Here is a 20,526-nt window from a genome sequence, read left to right as displayed (position 1 = left end):
GTCTTGCGTGACATGCTTAATGTCTTTGTATTCGTATATCTGGACGACATCCTCATTTTTTCACCTTCTCTCGAGGTACACGTTTTGCACGTTCGCCGAGTATTGCAACGTTTACTTGAGAATCGTCTCTTTGTTAAGTCTGAGAAGTGCGCGTTTCATGCTCGATCGGTAACATTCCTTGGCTCGGTGGTCTCTGTTGAGGGTATCAGCATGGATCCCGAGAAGGTGCGGGCAGTCCTCGATTGGCCGGTTCCCGAGTCTCGAGTTGCTCTACAGCGGTTTTTGGGATTCGCTAATTTTTATCGACGATTCGTTCATAATTTTAGCCAGGTTGCCGCTCCGTTGTCTGCCCTCACTTCGACCAAGTCTCAATTTCTTTGGTCGGAAAGAGCGCAGAGCGCATTCGTTCGACTAAAGCGATTGTTCACCTCAGCGCCCATTTTGGTTTCTCCGGATCCTGAAAGACAATTTATAGTAGAGGTTGACGCTTCCAACGTGGGAGTAGGGGCTATTTTGTCTCAACGTTCTTCCACTGATAACAAGGTTCATCCATGCGCTTTTTTCTCGCATCGCCTGTCATCAGCGGAGCAAAATTACGATGTTGGTAATCGGGAACTCCTGGCGATTCGCTTGGTGCTGGGAGAGTGGCGTCATTGGCTTGAGGGTGCCAAATTTCCGTTTGTTGTCTGGACTGACCACCGCAACCTTGAATACATCCGCTCCGCCAAGAGGCTTAACGCTCGGCAGGCTCGTTGGGCTTTGTTTTTTGGGCGTTTTGACTTTTCAATTTCGTACCGCCCCGGCTCTAAGAATCTTAAACCCGACGCCCTTTCACGACAGTTCTGCTCCACAGAGGACATTCCGTCCGAGGAGGTCATCATTCCTCAAACTTATGTGGTCGGAGCTGCCGTCTGGGGAGTCGAGCAGACCGTCAGGAGGGCTCTTTCACGAGCGATTAGACCTCCCTCCGCTCCTGAGGGGAGATTATTCGTACCCGAGACCGCTCGTTCGGTTGTTCTTCACTGGGGTCACTCCTCTAAGTTAGTCGCACACCCCAGTATCAGGGGTACCTTGGCTGCTATTCGCCAGAGGTTTTGGTGGCCTACTAGGGAGCGAGACGTACGTCGGTTTGTGGCCTCATGTCCGGTCTGCGCTCAGACCAAGTCCAGTAATGCTCCGCCAGCAGGTCTCCTTAGACCTCTCCCCATTCCGTCTCGTCCGTGGTCGCATATTGCCGTTGATTTCGTTACGGGTCTTCCATCGTCAGCTGGTAATACTGTTATTCTCACGGTCGTTGATCGTTTTTCTAAGGCTGCTCGTTTTATTCCGCTACCTAAGTTACCTTCGGCTCGTGAGACCGCCCAGATCATGGTTGATCACATTTTTAAGATTCACGGTCTTCCTTCGGACATTGTGTCTGACAGAGGGCCCCAATTTGCCTCTCTGTTCTGGAGGGAGTTCTGCCGACTGATTGGGGCGTCCCCCAGTCTGTCGTCCGGATTCCATCCCCAGACCAATGGTCAAGCCGAACGGACCAATCAGATCCTCGGGCGTCTGCTGCGCAGCTTGACCTTGAAGAATCCTGCGTCTTGGGCCGACCAACTCTCCTGGGCCGAATATGCCCATAATTCTTTACCCTCGTCCGCTACCGGTCTCTCTCCTTTTGAGAGCTGTCTGGGGTACCAACCCCCATTATTTGCGTCGCAGGAGTCTGAGTCTTCCGTTCCCTCTGTTCAGGCTTTTATTCAGAGATGTAAGCGTACGTGGAAGAGAGTGAGATCGGCGCTGTGTCAGACCAGAGTTCGTACCTGTAGAGCCGCTCTGCCCATACACGAGGGCTCACGTAAGCTTACGCCCCGTTATGTTGGTCCCTTTCCTATCGTGAAGGTCGTAAGTCCAGCCGCCGTCAAGTTAAGGCTGTCAGGTCAGTTACGCCGCATTCACCCAGTATTCCACGTGTCATGTGTCAAGCCTGTTGTCCGTGCTCCCGCCCGCCCCACCCTTCCCCCTCCACCTCTTGATGAGGTGGACTCTATTTATAGGGTTCGCAAACTGCTTGACGTTCGTCCTCGGGGCCGTGGCCACCAGTTCCTGGTGGACTGGGAGGGGTACGGTCCCGAGGAGAGGCGGTGGATACCGGCCCGGGACATTCTGGACCGCTCCCTCATCGAGGATTTCTACCGGTCCCGCCAGATCCCTTCCTCTGGAGCGCCTGGTGACGCTCCTTGAGAGAGGGGTACTGTCAGGATCCGGGCTCTCTGTCTTTTCCTATCCATACATTTACACCCATCTGTTACATTCATTCATCCACACACACACACACACACACACACACACACACACACACACACACACGTTCTCTCGTGATTCGCTCATCTCCTGCAGCCCTTCTCAATCAGCGTCCCCGCTACTTTGCGGTAACACCTGTCTCTAATTATTTCTGATTACCCTGTCTATTTCTAGTGTTTGTTCTCTCTGGTCTTTGTCGGATTATTATGTGTGAAATGTTCTCATGTTGACTGCTCACTGACCCAGTCTTGTCCTGTGCTACAGACCGCGTTCTATGCACCTCCAGTCTGCGAGCCTTCTGCTGTGGTGAGCCTATAAGTGGACTCTGCTCTGTTGTCAAGGAAACCCTGCACTTTTGAGGGATTGTTTTTCGGTTCTCCTTTTATTTTCATGTGCCCGAAGTGAGCCATCTCTCTGGAGAGTTTTTATGTTCCCTTTTGTGCTGTTTGTCAGCCTGCTTTTGTGTTTCATTAAAGAGACTTTTTTCTGCATCCCCTCTGCTTTTGGATCTTATTACGACCCGTGACAGTAAGTCCCGCCCCTTCCGCTAACCCCACTGGACCTTTAGGTTGAAAAATCGTCAATGCAAGTGAATGGGAGAAAATAATTATTTTCTGGTCCCGTTTGAATTTTGCCATGAATGTGAACATATGTTGTCACACATGACCAGCGTCGGCCAATAGTGAGCCTACGTGTGACGTACAACACAGACGCGCTACGCAGTTACACTACATGAAATAGCTCGAGACCAGAGAGAAGGAAATGAATAGTGGAATAAAGTCGTTATTTTTGTTTACTTTTTGCGCACAAAAAGTATTCTCGTCGCTTGATAAACTTAAGATCGAGCCACTGATGTCACATGGACTACTTTGATGATGTCTGTATTGCCTTTCTGGACGTGAACAGTATGCCGTCCATTGACTTTCAATGGAGGAACAGAAAGCTCTCGGACTAAATCTAAAATATCTTAAACTGTGTTCCGAAGATGAACGGAGGTCTTACGGGCTTGGAACGACATGAGGGTGAGTCATTAATGACATAATTTTCATTTTTGGGTGAACTAACCCTTTAATTTGAAAAAAAGTGTAGTGACTGCTGTTCTCCACTAGAGGGCGCTTCTCCGTGATGAGTTAAAAATAGCTGAAAAGAAACGAGAAAGAGAAAAAAGGACGATTCAGAGTGTAATTATTATAAAAGAGAGTAATAGAGTGTGAAGACAAAGTTTTAAGTTCTTCTCTTTTCATTTATTTCGAAGAACTCCGGTGAGTGTTTTGTTACTCTGTTGTTGCTCTGTAATCAGTCATATGTGTTCAATTAATGATTTACAATAAGAAATATGATTGATAACTAACTGATGATGAGTAAATATTGAAATATGCATGTTGTGACGAAGAGATAAAGGAAAGTTTTGTCATTAAACCAATCGGAGTTGAATCCAATGTGATGTTAAAATCAACTGCGTCACATAAAGTTACTAATTAATGTGCATTGGTTTGTGTAAACAGAGCCATTCGACGATAGTTTGATGTTAATTAACTCTGGGGATATATTGTTGTAAAATAATCAGAGTAAGTGATTTGATGAATATGTATGTATGACATTTAGTAGTTTCATTTAGTTTTGAGTCATATACTGTAACAATAATAATATTGTAGCGACACTGACTTGGCATCCGGCCAGATGTTCTGAATTAGCGAATCCTGATTTGCAAAACACAGCTCGTTTCTTCTTGAGTAAACAAAGAGCATTCTGTTTACGACCCCCTTGGGGCATGTTGACCAGCGGGGGCGCCGCTCGAGCTAGGGCCTCCCTGGCACATGACACATTTATAACAAGCCGAGCGTTGAGCAAAAGGGTCGACCTAGTCCCTTGATTCAAATCTCGCCAACTCACAGGACTCACATCCTGACTCCCCCCGAAAGGGTGGGGGAAAGGACAAGAGTTCACAAAAGCAGCCTGAATTCTGAATGACACACACACACACATACATACACACACACACACACACAAACATCCTTTGTGTTTAACTTAATGTGTTTTTCCTTTTAATGTATGTAACTCAGACTTGTATCTGAACTTCCTGTATGTATGTGTGATTAATGTTGTTTTGATCATATAGTTATGATCTTCGAGTGTTTGGCTCTGAAATGTATTTTTGAAGAATGTTCTCCCAGTAGAATCGCATCCCGTAACCCGATCTCATTGGCAGGTCATAAAATTTGACCACCAAGCTCATCCAGCCCTATGCAAGGGAGACAACGGGGGCGCAACATTCCAACGCACACACATTCCAAAACACACATTACACACACAGACACCATCCATGGAACTTTTCAGAGAAAAGTACCGCTAAATATTTTAAATATATTCCTTTTGGTGCTTAGATGTCTTCACATGTCACAATGGAAGCATCTACAATTTTATTGTGTGTTAATCAAATGTAAAATGCCTATAATCGGGTTTTTGAGTGTAATTGTGTATCCTTAAATGTTTTATCTGTCATCCTTGGTATCTGGTTAACCGTCGTGTTTTGACTGAAACACTCACACATGCGAGATTACAGTAAAATGTAATCTTCTGTGTGTACAATCTTTCTGGGTAGAAATGACGAAAATTCATACCATCATAAACCATGCAGATTAGTTGTCCTGACAAGACAAAGAAAAGATCTTCCCGTTCGAAATGCTCTAAGATGATTCGTCCTCCACGCAAAGGAGGCCTACACGGGACACTGATAAAAAGTCCAAACCTTCAATTCTCTCTCTCTTCTCCCTCCTCCAAAACTTTGGAAACCCAAGTCCGGACCGGCTTCGGCCTGCTTCTCTTCTCTTCTCTTTTATTTCTTTGTATGTTTTTCTATAGTCTAGTTTCGTTTTCCTATTCGCCTCTGTTCATTCACGAGCTGCATGAACTTAGCCTGAATCATTCCCGGCAACTTCACCTCAAAGAAAGAGACTCGTTGAACCTCCCGCGCTCGCGCTCGCGCTCACCCGGAAGACACAGCATGCGCACGCCTCCCCTCAGACGACTCACGCTGCTCTTAAAGACACACGCAGGACTCTGCCTTCCTTCCTTATACAAAGAGAACCATATGCAAGTATCGATTATTGAATTGAACTTTTAATGTGATTTCTTTGTTGTCTCTCAAGGGGTACTGTCTGTGATTTTTGCCATAGCCTACTGCAACCTCTGATCGCAGATTTATGCTTTCACTTCCGATCTCATCTCTCATCCTTCTCTCTCTCTCTCATCCTCTCTCTCATCCTTTTCTGTCATTCTATCTTTCTCTAATTCTGATCATTTTATTCTCTCTCTCACTGTTATTCCTTATCTTGTATTGTTTAACTGTATTTTATGTACATAGACATATAATCCGTGTGTATTGTGTAGTTTGATGTATTCCTTAGTTCGATGTATTAGTCCAATTATTAAATTCCATATGTCCTTGATTGACTCTGTTTTAATTGCCCATGTTACGAAGTCACTGAAATGTTCGATCTTAGCTATATGCTTTATCTTGGTACGATTTAAGTAACCTAATTTTACAAACACAGAGAGTTGTTTTTTTTCAAGGCCTGGAAAAGATACTCTTTCTTGTGTTTGTAAGGATAATTTTCCTTGAGAGTTAAGTTAATCTTACGTTTAATGTTTGCTGGACAAACAGATTGTTTGATAGCTAAATTAATTCCATTAAAGTTATCCCATAACTTCGAGCTGAAATAAGACTATTGATGTATTAATGACGAACCATAACCCGTTATGGTAATCATTCATATTTCAATCTAGTTCAGCTGCGATTAATGTAACTGTAATATGCAAAATATTAATCATATTCATGATTAATTATTAAAATTCCCTATAGATCATTTGAGCTAATATTAATATTAATGTACAACCCATTGTTGCTACAACTTCATGGACCCCAGGTTCAAGGTCACCTACATCAGCAGTGAAAAAGTTGAGGACATCAAGAGCAGGATCATGTCATAAATGAAAGACTCAGCACAGAAGGAGGGGACACCTTCTGAGAACACAGAGGCCCAGACCATGGAGCCACCCAGCGAAAAAAAGACAAAGCGATCATTGGGCAGTTTGCTCAAAACAAATCCTAGCCCCACTCCAACAGCATCTTTCATGCATCTGGAGCAAGCTGTCGAAGCTGAACTTAACAGCTACTTGTTCTCCCCCATCATTCACAGTGAAGCAGACCCTTTGGCCTGGTGGAAACTCCACCAGGTCACCTACCCTAAGCTGACCAAACTTGCTCGGAAGTATCTTTGTATACCTGCGACTAGTTCTCCCTCCGAAAGGCTCTTCAGCACTTCTGGGAATGTGGTAACATGTCAACGTACATGTTTGAAACCTAGCAAAGTTAACATGCTGGTTTTCTTGGCCAAGAACTTGCCCTAAAGAGATAACCAAGGCAGTAACTTGTCCTAAGGGGCATATATTTGTTTGCTGGTTTTATGAGCCATTACAGTTATTTTAAATGGCCATTTTTATTTCTATTTATTTATTTGAGTATAAAAGTTATTTTCCCCACATTTGTTTTATTCAAAGAGAGATGTTTTTGTTGAGTTTACAAGAAAATATTTTAAAAGGAGTAGAGGAAATTTAACGTTAATTTCTTATAGTTATAATGCCTCATTTATGTGTAATTTGTTCAATAAAAGCATGTCAAAAATTATCTATTTTATTTCTTTATTCAGTGGGAATAGGCTATTCAATGTTTAGGTTTGCAAAGAACCTATTAAAGCACTAAGACATGGGAACAGTATTCTGCCGTGCAAAGGCAAAAGACCGTAACTTCGTTTTTGGTCGAAAATGAGTTATTTATATTTTTGGCACATTCAAGACCTTCTTTATCATGTGGATAAGTATCTTGAATCAATTCCGTTTTTTTTTTCGAGAAAATAATGATTTGTCTTAACAGTAACTTCCAAAAGCCCATGAGAAACCAAGGCAGAACACCGTAACATCAGTTACCGCTCTTTGGCTTTGTTTTGGAACGCTCAAATTACGAGTTACGGTGCTCTGCCTTTGTTTAGCCGCGCGTCTATATGAAGTTACTGTGCCGGTGTTCAATCAAATAATGCTACCTACCAGATTGTACGGTTATCTGCCTTTGTTTTAATGTCCATTAAAATTAAAATTACGGTGTAGCCTGTGTACTTTGTACAGCTGCCATCAGTCGCTCTAACTTCTGATGTCCTCAGAGCGGTCAGAACATTTAGTATGGTCTGAACCGTCTCCATCAAACGTGCGATATCGATCGCGAAGGATTATGCAGAGAGTTGACAGAAAAACGTTACACATTGCCGTATCAGATGAATACAACCAAGAATTAAAGCTCGCAAACTAGCTGGCAGAGTGCCAAAACTTCGCCTTCAGCCCCGCCCTAAACGCGGTCGAGTCAACGCTGGACTAATAGGAGGTATTTTGTCATGTCAAATGTATTAATAATGCCATCAGAATGCAACCAAAGCACAGGATAGCAATAAGTAGATGGCTATAAATAATTGTAAATCATACAAAATAAATGCCATGATCACTAGATTTTATACAGGTGTGTACTATAATGATTTTGTTAATGGTGATCAGCAACTAAATATTGATAATGTGGAAGTTACTGCCTTTTGCCTTGGTATGACTTCTCACTTTTTGCTGACAATACAAAGGCAGAGTACAGTAACTTTAAAATAGTGGTTAAAAGTCAAGTTTGAGCTCAATATTTTTTTATGTATATAATTTCCATTACTAAAACATCTATTTGCCAGATTTCCAGTGTCCTACCTATAATTAATTTGGCGGGACAACTAAAAATCTTTAAAGTCATTTTTCTCAGTTCCACACTCTAGCGACTTAAGGTCTTTTGCCTTTGTAGGGCAGTATAGCTAACATTCACATTTGAATATTTATCACAAGTCATATCGTCATCGCAGTATTAAACAATGTTATCGCACATCGCAGCTTTTCCTCATATCGTGCAGCCCTAGTGTGGCACATTGATGGGAATCAAACTTATTCAGTTGGTGTTAAGCATTTCTTTGGTAAAGTTAATGGATAATGTTGCTAATGTCTAGGGTCACACAGAATCTGCAATTACATACCTAAATTTAATAATATGCACATGTCTACAAAAGTAGTGGTCAACAAGTTACACAGTCAACAATTAGATAAATGCAGATAAAATACACTTTTTGCATGTTTTTTTGCAGATTTGGGAAAGAAACAAGTATAGAAAATGGTGTACTCTTTCAGATCTATCAGAATATAAGACTATCACACCATAATTGGTAGCTGAAAACGTAAAACAAAACAAAATATTTAATATATAAAACTTTGTGACTGATGGGAATTTTATTTTGTAGACTTGTGTAAAGGATTATATTTAGGTCTGTAAGTGCAGATTCTGTTTGACCCTAGACATTAGCAACATTATCCAGTAGCCTAACTCCTGACTGTAATCCATTATCCATTAACTCCTGACGTCCTTAAATCTGTTAATATCAAACCTGGATGAGACATTAGATGATTAAAATGTTAATATTTGCTACATTTCCTACTTTGTATATGCAGTTGCCTGGATCTTATGTGTCCCAAGATCATCTTGTAGCCAGCATTGAAGTATCTGTGGTGTATTTCCGCCAATATTCTATCCAACTCCTCGTTCGTAATGGAGGTGTTCAAGTCACGTTACCTAAAAACAAAGCATGTTTTAATCATAGTAAGGTATTACATAATACAATTATATTATAATATTTGAACAAATTCTGACTTCACTGGCCTTTAAAGCACTCATATACATTCGAGAGTTCCCCCCCTTCACGTAACCAAGTTAACAGTAGTAAATATCCAGCCTGATGTTTCGACATGCTGTATATAATACTATAAAGTCAGTCATTCGATTGACCACTGTAGTTAAACACGTGCAGGCCGTTCAAGGCATCTTGCCGTCTCTTCTGCTGGAACATCCAACGACTGGTGTTGTTCAAGAATGCTTGGAAGTACAATAGCGTTACGGCTGCTATAGTCCGAGGGACTCAGTCGTTGAATGACACTCTGTGCCTCATCAAACATAACCCAAATCCTTCCATTTATTGTACAACCACAATTATCCGCTGTGTTTGTAACATCTTCCCTCAACTGTGAAACTCTATATACAAAATGATAATCGAGAGGAGAATTTCTTTCGCAGAAATCAGCTAAACCCAACAAATCATCCACAACCCCTCTCCAAACACGTTCAGATTCACCGGACATTTTTGCGTCGCTAGAACCCGTCTTCAAACTCCCGCTGTAATGACGTATAGTTTCTCTAACTGTACAATTACAGTGCGTGTTACATTTACAAGTGGGAGATGGTTTGGCCCTTCAAATTGAGGCGAAAGTTGATTGGTTGCTCCCACGTGTGTACTGTCCAATGGCATTTTTCAACTCGATTGACAAATAGATAAAGAAAATGCATTTGGCAAAACGACAAAGAAAAGCATCTGGCAAATAGAGAAAAGGTTTGTCAAAAGCTTTTTTTAAAAAGCGATTTAACATGTGCATTTAAAATGATTCATAAATGTACTTTTTATTGTTTTTGTTAATCTACGTTTCACAAGTTCACGCTTACAAATAAGTCAGATAGAATAAATGCATATTTGGCGTGCTGTCCGAGGAGAGGGCTCCGGGCTCGGTATTCGGCCCGAACCCAGAGTACTCCCCCCGTATTCCTGGCTGTGAAAGAACAAGCCAAGAGTGAGGAGTCGGGGTGGTGGAGGGATGCTGAAAACTGTCAAGGAAGTTAGGCGAGTTGACAGAATGAATATATATAATTTATATATATATGAATATATATATATATATATATATATGCTTCCTCTCATGCTGATAGGGTAGACATGGTCATTGTTTGATGAGTTGATTGATTGATTGATTGATTGATTGATTGATTGATTGATTATTTGAACGTACTCCTCCCGAACTTTGTTAATAAAACATAATTTAAAAACATGAATTAAATAAACAAACTGTCATCAGCCAGAGGGCCATGCATATCGACTGTCACTAAAAATCAGTGGTAAAACGTGAGGAAATGCTAGATTTTTTATAGCTGGCAAAGTTAAAGTCTAATGAAATACACTGACACCTTATTTTTGTCCTTTCAAAAGTAACTGAATGCCCTGCTACATACAGGTGAAACTCAAAAATAAAAATTATATTGTGCAAAAGTTAGTTTATTTCAGTAATTCAACTTAAAAGGTGAAACTAATATATAGACTCATTACATGCAAAGTGAGATATTTCAAGCCTTTGTTATAATTTTAATGATTATGGCTTACAGCTATGAAAACCTTTTCACAATATTCTAATTCTGAATTTTCAGTTTTCATAAGCTGTAAAATTATAACAAATAAAGGCTTGAAATATCTCACTTTCTGAATATCTGAACCCCATAATAAAGATGGACAGTGACATAGAAATTTGCAGTGGCAGCAGTACGCAGGGCTCTGTGGAGGTGGAGGACTTCTCTCCTGAATCCCCAGACACACACACACACCTCTGAAGGGATTGAAAAGTCCTCTGGACTTGGTACTGCATCACTCGCAAGACTCGCATGACTGCATTAGTGAACAAGGCTGAAGTCCACCATTCTCCAGTTCTCAAAGCTCTCTCTCTAAAAATGCTTGCAACATGCTACACACACATAGTTTAGATGTGTCCGTGGTTGATGGACAGCCAAACGCCCGCAGACAGAGTCTAGCCCTGCAGCATCGCGGGGAAAGATATGCATCGCACTGGAACTTTTGCACCACGAAAACAAACACTTGCATCCCATGATTGCCACTCTCATCTACTACGCGATATCACAGTTTGACATGTCTGTCATTGGAAAGATCCATGTGGTGTCATGAATAATTAAGAGAAAGTGTATTCTCATAGGATAAGAATACTCAGTCTCATGAATAATTATAAGACACCGATGAGTCATCAAATACTACAGTGCTCTGCCACCTCACAACCTGTGTGTTTTGCTAGTTTCAGCCAGACACAGTTATCATTTCCACGTCCTGCGCCACTTTGTTTAAATAGCAAATGCATTTGTGCCCATCTGTGCGCCATGGGCTGCTGGTCTGAAAACGAGGTGTGTTCTGGCGCATTGTTGGAGCGTTGCTATTTTGAGGAACTGAAACAGACTGAGCCATTGACCAACTGAAACCTGGTCTAAAGTGAAAAATAAAAAATTACAGAGCGCGTTAATTATGTGCACCTATAGACTCATTACACGCACAGGGATGCACAGCAGCACACAAACATGCCAAATATTTTTTTTTAAAAAAGGATTACAATGTAAAATATGGTCTGCTTGCGTGGTTTATAAACTCACACACGAGCAGATCTGTTTCCTCTCTGGAGAAGCATTCAGTCTTTCTGTTTGCAAAAATCCGCCATGTAAATAGCGAATCCATCATGGTGCGAGTGCAACTGTCTTTTAAAGGGAATGGGACTCTCTTTGAGACTTTGGGAATGAGCCTCTGGTTGGTTTATTTCATGTTACACTCAAAACACACCCAATACTCATTAGGAGAACAGTGACAACCCTTTTAGACCATGCGCTGCACAAAAGTGGATTCGGACACACCCTAACTGCACTTGTGCCCTGTGCTTTAGACCATGTGCTTAGATCGTTAAAATAGGGCCCATGTTTTTAAATGCAAAAACATGTTCTTTGTGAACCGGCCCTAATGGATTTTGAGTCTATTTTGTTTAATTAGATTCCATTTATTGTACATATAAGTATTTTACAAAGGCAGTTTTCAACATCATTCAGAGAATGTAATTTTTTTATGTTTATGTAATGTTATGAAATTACCAAATAATATAGCTAAACTAATGGAAATATGTTTACTGTTTACATATTGAATAATTCAGGTGAAAGGAATATATAGGGTTTAAAATGGAATATTTCAGAATTATCGGCATACACTTAATATAACAAAAGCATATTAGGTTGGTAATGATAATTTGCTATTTGAATTAAGAAACTAATGTATTTCCAACTTGATTTTTTAACATTCATACATTTTTATTAATAAACAAATTACCTCTAGCCAAAAAAAAAACAACAAAAAAAAAAAAAAAAACATCAAATCAGCAAATCACATTAAAAGACAACAATTTTTGCAACATGAACTTAGATATGGGAAAGGCTGAAGGCTATCTTTTCAATTTCTCTATTCTGTCCACATTCAAAGAGACAGGCAATGTACTTTTGATCCTCACACTCTGCCAGATCTGAGTATCCACTTGGACCTTTGTTGATGCACTTTATGGGTTTCCATTGCATGATGGGATCCAACGGTGATTTATTCACATAGATTTTGAGATCCTTTCTCTTGTTTTTATCAGATGGATGAGAGTAGAGCAACCATGTACTCTGATCAGAGGAAAGAATTTTCAGCACACTGCCTTGGCAACCCTTACCAGTCTCTGTCAGCTGTGCAGATTTAGTAGGCTTGTTAAATGTTTTTCCACCACTCCTGCTTAGAGCCTCGACTCTGTGGCCGGATGTACTTCGAGCATTGCAGTACAGTGTGTCGTCTATGATCTCAGCCATCTGACACTCATTAGACACCAGATCTTCCATTTGTTCTCCTACATGCCAAGTGCTTCCTTTATCATCACTGTAGAATGCAAATGCCTGTGATATGGGAGAGGATGAAGCATTTTTGGAATCAAAATAATACGCATATGCTGGGATAATCAGTCTCCTGTTCTCCATTTGAACACCATGTCCTGGTCCAACAGCAAAGGTGGCCCAGTTTTTCTCCTTTTCACTGATCACATCTTTCAAGTTCGTAACATCACTCCAGCTTCTGCCAGTGTCCTTACTGGTTATGTAACAAAGTTGTGCCTGGTTCTTTTTTGCTTTTATTTGCTTATCTTCAGAGACACCAATGGGAACACAAATAAAAAACAGGAAGAGCGTATCAGAATCTTTCTCATAGACCGGACATGGATTCATGCTGCGGTGGTGGAGTAGAAGAGCTGAATTGAGCACCAGATGACCACTTTCCCACTGAAATAAAAAACATAACATCATGACTGTTCATGCCTTTAATAAACTGTGTAAAGAATCTATGAAATAGTTCAGTTGTGAAGAAAATTGTCAGTTATGAAAAAGATTTTACAATTTTGGTTAAACATGTCTAGTACCTCAACTTTTTTGTCATTCTTCCACAATCCTCTTTTCATCACAAGCACTTCTGCATCAGCGTCGTTAGGAGTTTTCCGCTTTTCAGCGAAGGCAAGGTAGGTTTGTTCGGCCCTGATATAGATGAGAGCTGGAATTCTGTACGTCACCTGCTTTTTATTAACTTCTGCCTCCTGTGCGAATAATGTTGTTGCTGTTGTTATGTTGTCGAGTGGAACTGAATTGCTGTTTGAAGATGAATTGTTACCCATTGTAAAATTCTAGCCCTATAAACAGAAAGAATAAATAGTAGAGGTATCAGTAACCTTGCACTTCAGCCACGTGTTTGAATGTATGAATTACATTGCTTGAGATGCCAACTCAAATCAAATCAAAATGATGTTAGACCTTTTCTCAGAATTATGTTGGCTTGATAAAAGTCCTATTGACTTTCATTGAGGGGGTCAAAACTTTTATACAATAACCCTTTTAGGCTTGGTTTCACAGACAGGGCTTAGATTAAGTCAGTATTAGGCCTTAGTTCAAATGACCCATTGGTAAGCCCCTCCCCTCGAACGCAGATGAGCCAATGGCAGTTGAGTATCAGTTGTACGGGGACCAGAACTCGGACATCTTTAGATTTCAGCGCCATAGAGAAACATGTGAATTTCACAAAATTGATCAAACACATGTTGGGACAAGGTGACATTTTTGACATTTAAGTAGCTTTTATAAACATAAAGATATGTCAGTGCAAGTTGCTTTCAGTTTAAACAGCTCAAACATGCATTTTAGTCTGGGACTAGATTAAGCCTTGTCTGTTGAACTGGGAAAATTAGTAGCTTTATTCCTCAAATATCTCTCACTAGCAAAACTAGCAACTGGCTTACACTGTAAAAAAAGAATCATAGGTCTTGTACTTTTCATTAAAATATTGTGTATTTTTTAATAAGAAAATTGTGGTTTAGTGTTGTATAGAAAATATTGAAAACATTTCACTAATAAAACCAAGAGATACATTTTCTTATTTTTTTAAGGAAACATACAGTTTTGAGGCTTGAATTGAGGAACCAATTAAGCTGATAAAATTAAGGAAAAAAGGCTACATATTTATTTTAAGAGAATTAGTTCAGTTATGCCGTTTTATTTATAGACACCATTGTTAGTTCCCAGCATGCTTTGCACATGGCTGGAAATGGAGAGTAAATATTGAAATTAAGTGTTATTTTATGTGTTTTTGAGTAAAGGGAAACATCTGTTAATGATAATGTTCAGTTATGTTTGTGGTTGTGAATAACTGCATATATTAAAGCTCTTAAACATGTTGTTTTGTTCATTGAGCAATAACTTTGCTATAATGGTAGTGTAGTAACAAGTTTGTTTATGTGCTGTATAGCAGCATACAGTCTTTTAATTATACAATATAACTCAAAATCAAATATAAACAGATCATTTCCATTCACTTGAATTCACACAATTGTGAGAGTCAACTTAAAATAAAAAAGTATATTACACTAAAAATATAAAAAAATGTAATCATAGACTAAATAATTTAGGGGATTTTACATGATTTATTCAGGTAGATTCCATTAAAGAAATCAAGAATACTACTCAAAAATACCACGTGTAATATTGTTACCATAATTATTTTAAGTAGTACATAACATTTTTTACATTCCAAAACATGCTAACATTATGCTAATTCATGTTATCAATGTGATAAGACATGCTAATTTATGCTAGCAACATGCTAATTCATGTTAGCAACATGCTAATTCATGCTAACAACATGCTATTTTATTAAAAATATAATGTGCAATTATTGTTACCATCATTATTTTAAGTATCACATAGCATGTTTTACATGCTAGCAACATGTTATCAATGTGATAAGACATTCTAATTTATGCTAAAAACATGCTAATTCACATTAGCAATATGTTATTTCATGCTAACAACATGCTAATGTATACCAACAACAAGCTAATTCATGCTAGCAATCTATTAAGAGTTAGAAACATGTTAAAACATGTCAGCAACATGCTAAATCATGCTAGCAATGTGTTAAAAATGCAAGTGACATGCTATTTCATGTAAGCAATGTGTTAAACATGCTAGTAAAATGCTAATCAAAGCTAGCAACATAAAAAAATCATGGTAGCAATGTGCAAAAAAAAAAAAAAGCCAAATTAAAGTTTGTCTGCGAACTTTACTTGTTTTTTCTCTTCTTCTGGAACAAAATTTAGACATCTCTATTTTAGAGGTATTAGTCCACAACCACCAAACTCGGCTCAGACCTTCAGACTGTTTGTGTGACAGTCTGAAGGTGTGACAGATCATCCCTTACCAAAAAGAAGTATACTTCAAGTTAATTTTATGAAGTATACTTAAGTAATGTTAAAGTATATTTTAATGTATACTTTATGTAGTAAGTATACTAATGTCAATGTACTAGTAGTAAACTTTCAAGTGTTCTATTTTAATACTGCTTGGGGCTAAATTGGCCCACTTTTAGTATAAAAAGTATACATTTAAGTGTTCTTAAAAGTAAACTTTGAATGCACAACTAGTTTAGTTTAGTAGTTTTATACTGCAAGTTTAGTAGTTTTATACTGCAAGTATACTTGTAAATTTTCTTTAAGTTAACATAACATCACACTTAAGCCGTTTTCACAAAACGAGTTGATCCCGGGAAATTGCTGGGAAATTGTCAGAGTGCCTTCTGTGTGAACGCAAACACGTCCCGGGATTGATGCCGGGATCGATCCTGGGTAAGGGACCTAGTAACATTGCCGGGATCAGTCCCGGAACACGCCCTGTGTGAACAAAAGCCAGGACCAATTCCGTAATTTGGGGTGTGTCGTAGGGATGACGCATGTTAGGGCTGTCAGAAAATAATTAGACATTCGAATTTTCGTCGAAAAATAAAAATAAAATAACACATTCGAATGCAAAAACCGTGCATTTGAATTTTTGGTGTGTCAAGAGGAGCGCGAGACATGATGATGAACTGACAGGTTTTTTCTTCTGTTAGCTTATACAGTGGTACACACAGCGCGGTGTGGTTGTGTTGTTCCTACGAAACCGCTCTCAGTTGGTGGCAAAAATCGTGCGGTATGTATGCACATATTGCGCGACTGGCAAAGACATACTTGACCACACCTGGCACCGGTCAGAGCTGAGCGTGTTTTCATCAGCTGGAAACATTGTCAACAAAAAGCGCTCAGCACTCGTTGCAGATCAAGTTGAGCTTCTAGTGTTTTTGATGAACAGTAGAGTATGTAGATGTAGTGAGTACAAGTGGACTGTTTCTGAATGGCAGTTTGCTATTTTGTGTTCATGTACTTCATTAGGCTGTCTGTTGAAGTGTTTTCTCAGGTTACTGATGCTCGAACACAGCTTTATGCACTATTGTAGTCTAATTGTCCTTGCATGCACATTGTCATTACCGAAATTATATTTTATATAAGAACAATTGTTTGAAAACTTAATGCACTTTAAAAAGTGAATGTCATTTTCATTTCAATAAAAGATGCGATGCTTGACTTGGTTTATATTTGTTTATTGCGCTCGCTTGCACCACTTGTGGGCATAGGAGTCGATACAACACTCTTTTTTTTCCTTTAACATTAACTATTGTCTTTAGAATTATAATTCGAATTTTGCTAATATTTTAAGAAAGAAATTCGAATTTAGCTTTTCAGCCATTTTGACAGCCCTTACGCACGTGCCATCGCACTGACATCCTGACGTCACATGTCTTTACGGGATTTTTACGGAATGTGTGTGAAAGCACTTACAGATTCCGGAAAATCATTGGCAGACACATTATCCGTGTATTACAATTTATATTTTATTTTTGCACTTTAAGTATACTACTATGTTTCTATTTAGGTATAATTTGAACTAATTTTAAAAACAACCTTTTTATCAACACTTGAATGTTGATAAGTTTATTTATTTATTTATCTATTTTTAAAAAGTCAGCACTTTAAACAAAAAGATGAGAAAATTGCATTTTAGTCAAAGACTTTGTCCGGATGGGATTCAGAACAATGATCAAAATAGATGCAATAGAACGAGTCCCTTGAACACCCTTGAAGCTTCACAGTCCTTTAGCTCGTTAGGCAGTTTTGATTTATATGCTGTTTAATGTTGATGATAACATTATTTTACATTTATGTGAACAATCTACTATCGCTTGTTTCAGCTTCTTCTTCTCCTGTGTTTTGATCCGGAGATTCTGTACTCTTTCAGAAGATGCGTAATAGCGCCCCCTACCACATAACTGAAAATACTGATAGCCTGAAATTTCAAAGTAAATTCCAAAGTAAACCACCAGTGAACTAGCCTACTCAAAAATTCAGATACTCAGAATTAGGAACATATGTGTTTTCTTTATAAATCAATATTTTCAAACAATGTAAGACAGTATGTAAAATGTGAAAAAAATATTTAATAGGCTTCTCTCAATCAAAAGATTAAACACAACTGCATGCCAAGTATACTTAGAATACTACTTTAAAGTATATCTCGATCAAAAGATAGGGACAAGTAGGCTAAATATACTTACCTTTCTGTCAGTACAAGTAAAGTATACATAAGTGCAATTTTAAGTATATTTCTGAGAAGTACATAAAGTATATTTCTTGAGAAGTATAAAAAGTAGACTGAAAGAACTTTCTTGTTTTTAGTTTAAAAGAAGTAGAGTAAAAGTAAAAGTTTTTTTTTTTTTTTTTTTTTTTTTGCTTTTGGCCATAAAGTAAAAAGCACACTTGAATAAACTTCTTTTTCGTAAGGGGCTATATCTTTTCTAACCATTCTGACTTACAGTTTTACTAAAAAACGATGATCAAAACTCGAAAAAACTCCCACAGACTCACATCGACGAAATGTTCAGACTTAGTGTGACTTTTGTGTTCATGGATAAGTGTTAATTTAATTTGCATTCCCACTGAAAAACAAGCTTCCTAGCGCAAAAATGTTGCCTATAAATAGTGTTGCGCGCCTTCTTATCAAATTCACATGATCAGCCTCTCCTCTATTTTGCTTGGGAACTAATGTGGTCGGTACGCCTCTCACCGTCCAAGAAGCGCCTCGCCGACCTCGCTGGCGTTGTGAACGCACAGCTCAATTAAACTTCCATTCTATGTACTATTTCTAAGCCATTAAGACTAATTTAAACTCAAACTCTAAACTCAAACTCAAAAACTCAAACACTCATAAACTCAAACACTCAAACACTCATAAACTCAAACACTCATAAACTCTAAACTCAAACACTCATAAATTTAAACACTCATAAACTCAAACTCTAAACTAGTAAACTCATAAACTCAAACTCTCAATTCATAAACTTTAAATTCATAAACTCAAAATCAAACTCTAAACTCATAAACTCAAACTCTAAACTATCTCTAAACAAAATCTATGTATCTATATTTTAAAACTAACTAAAACTTAAACTATTTCAAACTGAAAACCTTCAAACTTTAAAACTACAAACTTTCTGGCTAGGCTTTTTCAAGCCAACTTAAAGGTTGTCAACAAACATTTTATATTGTTATTATTACAGTTACTATTTCTGTCCTTGTTGATAATTCTCCATTAGACTATAAGAAGCAATACTCACAGAAATGATGTTTCCTGCAGCAGGAGCAAATGATTCTTACAGCAGGGTTGTGTCACCACAAACACTCTTATAAGGTCTGACCAAAACATGCTGATCATCCTGTATTTATTATAATATATCAACCAGGGGCGGTGCTAGGGCCCCGAATGATTAAGCCCTGAATGTTTAGCCTGGAACAGGTACCTGAGCTTATGGGAAATATGATAAGAATAAAGTAAATATTGGTTGTTTTATCTTAGTTCAGAGCAGTCTCTGACTGGTGATAGTTGAAATCTATCTCTCCCTCCTTCCCTCCCTCCTGCACACAAACACACCCACACCCACACACACCACATAAGTGATTCAGCCTATCCTAGAATATCTCCAGGTGTTGCACAATCTCACAGCAATTACAGTTTTTCTGAATTTCTAAAACACATTTCTTGAAACCATCACTCACTTTCTCAAAACCTTTAACACAAAACCAAATTTTCAAACCACATTCAGAGAACTTCTGACTCTTCTGGCAAAATCAAACAATTGCCTCAAAACCATTTTATCTGTGCTCAAAATCAAACAAAACGTGACATTAGTGATATGATTTAAAACTTCAGCTTTTTACATTGGGATCATAATGGATGCTCAATTATGACATATTTCAAACAGAGGCACTGAAGAGTTGCATTCACTTAAAATGTTTTTAGAAGTTTGTTTGTTCATATAATCTTTGAGTATGATGAAGGTAAGTAGATGTGACATGCTGTCCAAGATAGAGGGCTCAAGATACAACTCCAGCTGTAAAAGACTATTTAAGTTAAGTAATTTGTAATAAATGAATAGAAATAAAACATAAGAGCAGTGGAGGGTTGGAGGAAGAACTGTCATGGTAGTGAGGAAAGCAGCTGGCTATATACTTTTGCAAAAAAAAAAAAAAAAAAAAAATTATATTAACAAAAATGTAATAATGGCACAAAACTGCTTTGCATAATTATCAATGAATATGTTTGGCTAGATGATAATACATTAGAAAGCATTTCAATGACCTTCACTACAGTTCAAAAGTTTAGGGTTGGTCAAATTTTTTAAATGTTTATGTTACGAAGGCTACATTTATTCAGTCAAAAATACATTGAAAAACTAATACTGTAAAAAAAAATATTGCAATCAAATTTTTTACATTTATTTATATTTCATAAGTGAATTTTTAGCATTATTACTCCAATCTTTAGTGTCACATGATCAGGGCCGGAGTGGGACTCATTTTCAGCCCTGGAGTTTCACGACTGACTATATTAAAATAATGTAATTAAAACCTCAGCATAAAAGTCTGCAATAGTGCACTGTTCTCTACAGCCTTGTAATTCATTGTATTTTTCAATCATTTTCTATTCAGTGCAAAAATACAGTAGCCTAAGTGTTGCTTCACGCAGTGGTCACCAACCCT

The 20,526-nt window shown here is 38.5% G+C and overlaps 1 protein-coding gene across 1 annotated transcript; it reads right to left on the bottom strand.

Moving 5' to 3' along the window:
• Positions 1–12,047: 12,047 nt before the first annotated feature.
• Positions 12,048–19,181, bottom strand: LOC307170696 (sialidase-3-like). Its single transcript, XM_079891916.1, has 3 exons — positions 19,104–19,181; positions 13,495–13,758; positions 12,048–13,357 (listed from the first exon to the last, which is right to left on the bottom strand). Exons 2-3 carry the CDS (start codon positions 13,741–13,743, stop codon positions 12,473–12,475), a joined length of 1,134 nt encoding a protein of 377 aa, XP_079748042.1. The 5' UTR covers positions 13,744–13,758; positions 19,104–19,181; the 3' UTR covers positions 12,048–12,472.
• Between the last annotated feature and the right edge of the window lie 1,345 nt (positions 19,182–20,526).

This window comes from Squalius cephalus (genome assembly GCF_949319135.1).
Source record: "Squalius cephalus genome assembly, chromosome: 14".
NCBI lineage: Eukaryota > Metazoa > Chordata > Actinopteri > Cypriniformes > Leuciscidae > Squalius > Squalius cephalus.
This window is presented reverse-complemented; position numbering and strand designations above follow the sequence as displayed.